Genomic DNA, 10,502 nt, shown 5'->3' on the forward strand with positions numbered 1-10,502 from the left:
TACAGCAATATTTTATACTGTTTCCATTAAGCAATTTTGTTTTGCGAAAATAATTGCCATAACCTTTCACAGAACAGGACATTGTGTATGTAACACCGAACATTAATATGGTGTCAAGCATCAGGAGCCGCCATGTTTTCGTTTGGGCGGTCTGATTGGCCCCGAGAGTGACATCACACTTTGACTGCGCAGTGGGTATCCACGGCATGAGCATACCCTTATCCTTATACCATGGGTATGACATGCAATAAATGAGCGTAAACCCTAAACTTTTGAGTGTCTTCAAAATTGAGTATATAAACTTAACAATTATTTGAGTTTTAATTTCCATGATTAAGATAAATGCCAAAATATTGAATGTAGATGCCCGCAAATATTTGCGTACTTAAAAATAATGGCGTTTACAATTTAATATTTGTTCTGAAATTTTAATTTGTTCTAAAATTTTTATTTGTTTTGAAATTTTTATTTGTTTTGAAATTTTAATATTTATTTCTATTCCTATAATAATACTTCCTCCATTGTACATAGGGTCTAAGGGTGAAATCACACGGTGCGGAAAAGAAAATATGTCACAAAAGCAACCAATCAGCTTTATTCTGCGTTATTCCGAATAGCCCTAATTGGTTGTTTCAATGGGCGCATTCAGCAGACTCAACAGTTGAGTGCGAGTGCCATGCTCGCTGTTATTAGTGTATTCTTTTAGCTCATGCAATCAGAATTTTAGATCTAGAAGAATATACCAATAACAGCGAGTACTCACTGTTGGGTCCGCTGAATGACGCATTCTTTGTTACGCAATCATTTTCCGCACCGTGTGATTTCACCCTGACACTAAAGTTAATTATCAAGTTGAGATTAACACTCAACATTCAAGTCATCAATAACACTCAAGTTGAGAGTTATACTCAGGTTGAGCGTCCAAAATAATCATTAATTGAGTGTTACCTTGAGTGTATTTTTTCAGTGTTTATTAAAGTGTAAACGCTTAAATTTTAAGAGTATTTTCCGTAAGGGTTATTATAAAAGAGTATTAATAGATATTTTATTTATTAAACATATGTAATCAAGACCAGGGTCAAGTAGCCCCATGGTCAGTTAATTTTGAACACCTGGTCCTGTACAGCTTCTAACAATCTTGATGGCAAGAATGACATCTTCGGCGTTTCACAAACTATGCATTCTTGTTAAATGCGATCAACAGCAGGAAACGACTCTTCAACAAGAACGTCTTGCTCAGCTTCAGCTTGACATGCAAACTCCTTTTGTGCCATATAAAAGTAGCATTCTTGAAGAAATACCGCAAGATATTCGGTTTTTAAAAGATGAATTTTCCGTTATATTATCAGACAATGGTATAATTGAACCTGCACAAAATCAATCACAGGATAATAGCTTAATGGAAGAATCAATTGCACGTAAGAACATTTAATATTGACTGCTGATAAAAAAGGATCCACACACACACACACAATCACAGGAAGAGAATCATTTGTACAAAATAATTTATTTTGTTTATACAACTTATACTTTGTTATATGACTTATATAAACATGAAATAAAATGTATTTATTATTATGAAATCTATTGTATAATGATCTTTTGAGAAATTAAAAATTTTTTTATATATTTATGAAGAGAGAAAAGATAAAAGATTTTGAGAACTATTTTAGTATTCACACTATATACATATACAAATAGGATTAAACGTAGTGAAGTAGTCAGTTTATTGCTACGTTAGTGCAATCGGTTAAAATTTCATTATATTATATATAGCAAAAATATATATGACAAAATTTATTGCGTAAATCACACATTCTGTAAAAATTATTTTGTAACAGTAAAATTTTGTACATATTGTATAACGATTATTATTTAAATTAAATTAAAATTGTTTTTACGAAATTTTTTTATCGAAGACAAAATGAATGTAAGTTTTCCAATATTTTCAGTTACATTTATTCTAATAATTATGTCATTAATCATTTCACAGTTGGAAGTTATATTGATTGATTTGAGCGATAAAATTCCTTTTTTGCGCAACATTTTTCGTCCGGAATATGTTCCGTATTTAATCACAGCTGCAATAATGTTGCTAGGATGGCTACTTATATCTTGGATATTTCATGCATGTATCTAAAATTTTCTTAATTGATTTATAACTAATTATAATTAATCCTTTTACAGTTAATTTCGAAGTTACTTGCTCCTATAACAATATGCACCATCGCCATAGTATTAATGTGTCCAACAACAAGCAAATGGTGTTTCCAGCAATTGGAAACGAATTTAGAAGAAATAATAAATAATGTCATTCATAAGTTTCAAGCATTTCAATAATAATGTCAATAAAATAAAATTCAATAGGTTGATATTTTTAATTGCTTATAAGAATATTAGCGTTTGTATATTTATATTTGCCTTTATATTATATATACTAAAATTTATTCAGTTTCTGTACAAATCTTAATAAATTATCTTAATAAAGGATAATATGTTTCTAAAAAGACAAAATTATGGCAGATAAATTTATATTATAAAATTAATTATTGAATCTCGTTCAGCAAAATGTTTATTTTACAATTGTTATTTTACAACTATTTTCCAGAGATTATAAGACTATTTCTCTAAAAGTATAATCCAATCAGCGTGAAGAAAATTTTCAGCTGCAAAATAAATATTTTGCTAAACGCTGTTGTTTTATAAATAATATACTGAATTTAACTATTATATGTAACATTTTTTATTTTGCAGGATAAAATCTAAAACAACGTGAATTTATCCATGAACATCAATTAAAACGTTTCGAAAAATTATACTCAATCTCGATTGTGATAATTCTAAAATTTTGAAGCATACGGTTCGGAAACAAATCGCGTGTGTAAATATGTCTCATGGTAAAAGAGAATTATACAGAACGGAAATATAATACAGGAAATCACAAAAATGGGAGTGCAGAATTCAAAACGGTGAGTGGTCAAAAGTATACATAATTTACGGTTTAAAAAGTGATATTTTATTGATAGAAAATATATATTTGTTTAAACTAACAATATTTTCAATATAGTATAGAAAAATTAAAAAATTGTAGAAAAATTAAAAAATTATTAGATAATTAAGCACAATACTTTAAATAAAATAAATAACGACTTGTTTTGTCCTTTCTTTTTACGTCTCTGTAACTACGTTAGTTTCGGGAATTATTTCCTTGATGATGCTTTCCTTGTCGGTCTGTGTAATTTCTTTCTGCTCGTAATTTGATTGAATATCAGTCGAAAACGCTCTTGGTTGCGCTTCGTTATTCGGTTGAGACAATGAGTCAGTGAGTTGAGATTCACGAGGACTATAAAATGGTCCTCCTGCATTTACAGTGATTGCTGGTACATTACTTGCTGAAGCTAGAGAGTCGTAGTTTACTGGATAAGAAGTTCCATAGGTTTCATAGGCTCCATAAGGGTAAGAGTTTGAAGGATATGGAGGATATGAAGGATAGTATTCAGGTAGATAAGTACGGCTGGTACCGTCGGTTCCATATGCAACAGGGAATTCCACATTAAAGTTTACGGGGAATTTTGCGTAAGGTTTCCTACGATGTGAATGTTTTCCTTCCTGTAAAAAAAAATTCAATATTTATTATTTGTAAAAATCACATATTATGATATATTTAGTATTTAAGTGTCTTTAAATAGAATTTATTGTTTTAAAATCAAGTATTTGCATTTTTTAAGTATCATTTCTAACTTAAATATATGTGCAATTGATACTGATCTCTTTCTGCACGAATTTGCTATACGATAATTTTCTATTTATAATTTTCAGCAATTGATCGCACAACTAATGTTTCTTTTCATACACATCAAAAGATTCCAAATGTAGCGCTTTGCTTCAGAAATTTATTATGCTGTATATCGAGTATAATAAAATTGGATGTTAATCGGAGGATTGAAAGAGGGAGAACAGTATTGGAAAGATTTTTATGAATAATTGTTTTTATTTTGTGAACAAACAATACATAAGAACGTCTTCGTTGAAGACACGTGTGTTTTGTACAAAGTTTTAAATATTTTAAACGTTTGGTTTTTTTAAGCTTTCTTGGTCCAATTCCTTTAATGAAGTCATCGAAGATATAAAGGATTAAACCTGCGCGTGAAATCAAATATTATGTAGCTCTTCTTATACAAACTGCAGTCGAGCTTTTTATAAAGATTTTTACAAAATTTTATATAATTTTTTTAAAGAAACAATAGAATTGCACAAATGGGAATCTTTTAATGTTGCATTTTTTATTGCTTTTTAAGAATATCGCACTACTGGGGCATGGCGTCCGTATTATCTCAAAATTATTGTGGGACCGTATGATAATTACTATTTAATACATCTAATTGGTACTTACCGCTTCTCTAGCTCCTTTTGAAGCAAAGAATATGGATTGGTCCGATATGATGTTAGAAATGCTAGGGTCGTGTTCCCTGGAGATCATCGAGGATCTATGGGGTATAGAGTTGAAAGGTACGGTATCTATAGAATCGATAGTTGCGCCGCCAGCATTTGCCATACGAGGATCCTGAATCTTGATTTTGTGGGGTGATATCTCAACAACGCGGTTTTCTGGTCGGCAATTACATTCGAATGTAGGTTCTACTTCACAATCAGTGCTTTGTCCATATTGGGAGAGCTACACCAGCAAGAAATAAAATAATATTTTATTTAATATGGAAATACTTTGGCCTATATTCTGTAATAACAATAACGTCATCGTAACGGTATACGTAATATATGTTAAAACGACAATATAACGATGTCGTTACTGTTATAACGAGTTGTAGGTCTTTATATGTAAAATATGATGCATCTATATATATATATTATATATATTACAAAAAAACTACAGATTCAGAAAACAAGAAGTACAAGAACTTGGTGCAAACTCAACTTATAGTTTTAAAAGAAATTAAAAAGTACTTTTAGAACTTAATAATATTTTCCACTTACATCGGTAAAAGCTGTAGGGTAATTCAAGCTGTAGCCATCAAGTTTTGGAAATTTAGGCGGAAATGGTGGCGGCATTAGTCTGTTACATTTTTTGCAGGTAGGCAGCACAATCGATTGCTGCAAAAGTTGCAATAGGTCTGTTTTTTATTGCTGCACTTTCTGAACTGGTACACATAGTATAATAAGTTGAAATGAAACAAATATACATTTATTTCACTTCAATTTATTGCACCGGTTCAAAGTGTAGCAATAAAAAACAGACCTAATGATTGAATTGTGAAGGAGAAATAAATCAAAATATTAATTTATTATTAATTTTTATTTTTTTTAAAGTAGATTTTAATTGCATAATATTATAATCAATTTAATTTAATTGGAAAATTAATTAGATTAATTACTAAATCTTTATAGATTTTTAATCACTTTAAAGTTGAATGTTTAAAAATTAAGGTAAATAACGAGTTTTGAGTAAATTTTGAAAAGAAGTTATCTTAAAATTTATCACTTATTACCATTAACTTTAAATTTTTATAATTTATCAAATTGATAATCTATTCTTCATAATTTATTCAAATTGATAATTTTTTTTACCTGTGGTAAAATCGGTCTAAATAGCGGCCTTTCTATCCTGGATGGCTGCGGTGTCGGTTGCGAATGAATGACATGGAGCGTGTGAACTTGTGACTGTGCCGGCTGCACAATGGGTGATTTGTCGCAAGGTGTAGAAGCTGGAGTTGGCGGTACGATGTCAATAATCGGAACTGAAGCTGGCGCTGAAGCAGGCAATTTTACTGGCACAGGAGATGGTGGTGGTGCTACGAATTGAGGAGTTGGTCGAGGTAGAATCTGAGGTTGTTGATGGATCACAAGCGGCTGTTTAGGATACTCGACAACTGTAGGTATCGGCACTGGTACTGATGCTGGTATTGATATAGGTTGCACAATAACCACCGGTTTGGATGTCTCTTGTTGAACAAGCCCTTGTGGTCTTAGCTCCTGCGTGCAAGGAATCTTTTCTGCCTTTCCTGAGCGAACTTCTACGCAGAAGGTCGTTGCCGATTTCTTCGCCCTATCCTTTTCCGCACCAGTTCCTTCTAGTTCTATGTTGGTCTTGGCGAACGTCTCTGCTTCATTAATTGATTTCTCAATTGCCTGAGATGAAGGTGCAGCCTGACAGGCGACTAGCGCCAGCAGGAATAACGCACAGCAACTCTTTAGATACATTGTTCGTAGATCGAAGTCAAAATCGAACTGATGCAGCAGGACTAGCGCGCTCGTTTTTAAAGGAATCCGTGATGAGCCGCGAAATTGGAGTCAACGATGAAACCACTCGCGTTGCTTGCGAAATTGTGTTGCAAGTGATTCGATGCATCGACAAATTTTGATGCGTGATTAAACAATATATGCGTCCTCGGTCTCATGCAATCATTGCGTGATGATATCATTGATTGACTATGGGCAAAATTTGCTGGAAATTAATGTATACTTTTATATTTTATATAGAATTACATAAATTTTTATGCATTTAGTGTATAATCGCGAGCGCATCAAAAGAAAATTATATTTAAATATTTAAAAGAATCTTTGAAATTTAACAAAAAATAATTTGCAATCCTTATATATATATATATATACTTACATATTTTACATTTAAATAATTAAACAATGTATGTCCCGGAAATGGATATTATAATATATATATTCTAATATATTATAATATTATATATTATAATATAATGGATATAATAATTTTTTATTTAAATAAATAAAATTTAAAGAATAAAAATTTTTTTAGCCGCTTGTAAATAATAAATAAAAGTTTATTCAACAATTTTTGAATAACGAATAAAAATTTATTCATTATTTAGTCTTGAATGATGAATATAATACTTATCCATTACTCACATAATTATGAATTCTTCATAGATTTTGATCTCCTTCAGCATGATGAATTTACGTACATCGAAAGTAAATTATCCCTTGTTCAAGTATTTTAAATAGACCTTGTAATAAATAATATTTTTTAATGCATGAAAGAACCTCGCATTAATTATATGCAAAATAGACGAAATGAGTTAGTTTTCACGTATAAGTGTAGTGGACAAAAGATATAAAAAAAACACAACACTCACAATAATGAATAGTTTTTGAGCTATATGTGGTATATCAAACCTGCTCTATGCATGATCATAGCTCAAAAACTATCTATTATTGAGTCTTGTGTCTATGATTATTTATTTTATTTTCTGTTCGTCACATCATATAGTATAAGCTACATTAAGTATACATGTAAAAATTATTAAATTTATTTCAGCAGGATTTAATTTTCCATGTAATAATTGGGTAATCCTTTTATACATTAAAAAATACTATTTATATACAAGATCTATTTAACATTCGGACACAACGCAATTTATTTTCGATATAGATTCATCATACTGAAGGAGATCAAAATTAGTGTGCCTGATAAATATCCACATTCAATATTCGAAAATAAATGAATTAATAACAAATATGGATACGAACATGAATACACTTTTTTTATATTTATTCAGAAACGGATAAATATATTTTCATTCAATTTGAATGAATATTTTTGTTAATATAATTACAAATATTTTTAATTTTACATTCACTTTTACTCTGCATTATCTACATATAGTTTATTTTAAGTATTAAAATAAATAGAAATCTGCAAAAATAATGAAACTGGGAGAAGAATAATATTCAGAATTTGAATTGTATAATTTTTTTTTAATTACATAAAGTTATTTATACATTTATGTTACATTTAATTTCTAAACTAACATTTATAAATTTTCGAGGAAACCACATTCTTAAAGGAATATAAAAAGAATTTAATATACGCGTAATATTTAATTAAAAATTACAGATTTTAAAGACAAGATTTAACAATATCCCAAAAAATATTTTGAGTAAATATTTAATATATCATAATATATAATAACGGTGTAATAACAGTTCATACTATGTACGCAAAACCTTATCCCAGTGCGTCATATAGATAACAAATGACCAACAAATTTTGCGCGCAAAACTCTTGTTACAATGTGTAAGATGCGTGCCAAATCAATAAGCGATACACATATACACACAAACATAATATATTCTAACAATAAGAACAAAACTCACGCAAATCTTTTATATAGTTTGCATGTGAATAGCGTGTTCAAAACTTGACGCAAGAACCATGTCAAACGCAAGCAAATAGTTAAGTGGTACGTTTGCCATCTGCACGTAATTTGTTAGCGTATATGTGTACATGAACTAGTCTTGTATACAATACATACGACGTAATATATCCAACAAACAAAATTCACGCAAATCTTTTGCAAAGTTTGCATGCGTAGCGCACGCAAAACTTGCACGCAAAAATTGTTATCTGGGATGTTATTTAATCGCTTTGAATCATTAAAGTGTTACATTTAGGGGTAACAGTTATTGCTTATTTTAGAGTCTTCTTTTTAGTTTATATTTTGTTTGAATACTTTAAATGAATTATAAATACTCATAAAATAATTATAATATTTTCATGAATAAATATTTTTTAAAACCCACAATTGTAATGATTTTACGAATACATATTTTTTTTTAATAAAGATTTTGAATAAGTACAATTTGTAGTTCAAATTTTTGTGTTTATCAAGCACACTAATCAAAATCCGTCGTAAGGAGTCCTTTATGGTCTCGTCTTGTCAGTCTAAGAAATTTCAATTTGTTTCTTTATTCTTATTAATTTGTATTTATCACTTTATTATTTTAAATGACTACATTTATTTCATTGATTCGAATTTATCTTATTGATTATTTAATATTGATGATTAAGGGTACATTCTGAATTAGACATGAAACGCATAATCCGTAATGTATACACCCTTCTTTATTATTTGGTGAACAACAATGACAAATGATCCATCATGCACTTCATGTGCAATTCGGAACGCACTTTAAAAGAAGTCTATGCATGTACACATATTATAAACATATATCTGTTAAATATATATATTTTAAATGATAATAATAAATTGATATAAGTATTATCGATAAATTGATAATACTTATTTTGAATATTTCTTTGAATGTTCTTTAAATATTAATTATATTCCTTAATCATCATTAAAGTAAATTTAAATAATTAATCAAATAAATGTTATTTAAAGTAATATTAAAGTTAATAAAGAAGTAAGAAAATAAATGTAAATTGCTAAAGTATCCATATACTACAAACAAAATTATAGTATAAATTAAATTAAATAATAGTAAAGCGTTCAATATGACCAACGCTGGATCTTGATGCTTAATGATACTTCTGTGTATATATATAAATTTTAAATATATCTTTTAATTATCCGATAAAAAATTTTTTATACATGAATGTACATATATAAATATGTATAAACATATATAATTATATATAAAATATGTCCATACACCTTTCTTTCTTCTGTAAAATTACTTTTTAGTGTACTAAAAATAATGATAATAATATATTTAAAAAACAAAAAATAATTAATGCAACAATTCACATTGTTTCCCGGAAAAAAATGTTATATATATGGACATATTCTATATATCTATAATTATATATAAATATATATAAAATATGTTTTTAATTTTTATATAATTTCATATAATTTATATAGTTATATATAAATGTATATATATAAAACATCTTTTCCCGGGTCGTTTTAGAAAAAATTAAGTTTAGAAAAATGCAAAAAAATTTGTTCATACATAAATATGTACACGGAGAAAATTTTATATTAAGTTTTAATACAATATTTTAAATTACACTTTACTATGTCTTGTATTTTCGATGGACCCCCACAACATGATTCTGACTTAATTTTTACTATGGTAATACTAATTTTTATCACATAAATAAAATAATTATTTTGTTAAGCCATATTCTAACAGTTAATTTTTACTATGGTACGCAAACAAAATTTGCTAGGTATATTTGATTTTCTAATAAAAAATTTTTATTATGAAAAAGTGTAAAAATTACGTTATATTATTGTTTTTAAAAAAATAACTATAGCATTTAAACTTATAATTTACATGAAGACCGCAGCTACTACCACATTATAGTAATTTTAAATATAAAATTTTCTCCGTGTATAATTTTACATATAATTTTACGTAAAAAATTTTTAGAATTCTATGAGAAGAAAATAAACAATTTTTATCTCTTACTGTTTTTCTGTAAAGTTGATATAGTAGGTACTTGAGTAAAAAATTATTGAAAACCAATATTCAGTGATTTTTAGTAATTATAATATCTTGTTAACTATTACGAAAATTGAAAAATGTGTAATAGAGGATTTTTCGACTCAGCTTAGTCTGCTCTATCCGCGCACAAAATATTTGGCGATTTTTCTGAGACATTATGTATACATTATGTTAATATTATTTATATTAACAGCTTATATTATATTAATAATAATTAATATTATACTATAGGATTATGTAATATATATATATATATG

At 28.2% G+C, this 10,502-nt stretch overlaps 2 protein-coding genes across 7 annotated transcripts in view; both read left to right on the forward strand.

The window, feature by feature from the left end:
• LOC108763920 (uncharacterized) overlaps nucleotides 1-2,921 on the forward strand; it is a 5,069-nt gene extending 2,148 nt beyond the window's left edge. Inside the window, exons 1-3 of one of the 4 annotated variants that reach the window (XM_018511859.1) lie at nucleotides 945-1,010; nucleotides 1,127-1,418; nucleotides 2,188-2,329. In XM_018511859.1, the coding sequence (XP_018367361.1) occupies nucleotides 1,142-1,418; nucleotides 2,188-2,309 (399 nt within the window). In that variant the 5' untranslated portion in view covers nucleotides 945-1,010; nucleotides 1,127-1,141 and the 3' untranslated portion in view covers nucleotides 2,310-2,329. Of the gene's footprint in view, nucleotides 1-944; nucleotides 1,011-1,126; nucleotides 1,419-1,993; nucleotides 2,088-2,187; nucleotides 2,330-2,754 lie in introns of those variants that run through there. The other 3 variants (XM_018511858.1, XM_018511855.1, XM_018511856.1) reach the window with 3 other exon arrangements.
• LOC108763917 (uncharacterized) overlaps nucleotides 2,892-10,502 on the forward strand; it is a 22,752-nt gene continuing 15,141 nt past the window's right edge. For 2 of the 3 annotated variants that reach the window (XM_018511849.1, XM_018511851.1), the window contains exon 1: nucleotides 2,893-2,969. Coding sequence is in view for 1 of the 3 variants with exons in the window: in XM_018511850.1 (XP_018367352.1) it covers nucleotides 2,947-2,969 (23 nt within the window). In the remaining 2 variants the exon portion in view is untranslated. Of the gene's footprint in view, nucleotides 2,970-10,502 lie in introns of all 3 variants that reach the window. The other variant, XM_018511850.1, reaches the window with a different exon arrangement.

Source organism: Trachymyrmex cornetzi, unplaced genomic scaffold (genome assembly GCF_001594075.2).
Source record: "Trachymyrmex cornetzi isolate Tcor2-1 unplaced genomic scaffold, Tcor1.1 scaffold388, whole genome shotgun sequence".
Lineage (NCBI taxonomy): Eukaryota > Metazoa > Arthropoda > Insecta > Hymenoptera > Formicidae > Trachymyrmex > Trachymyrmex cornetzi.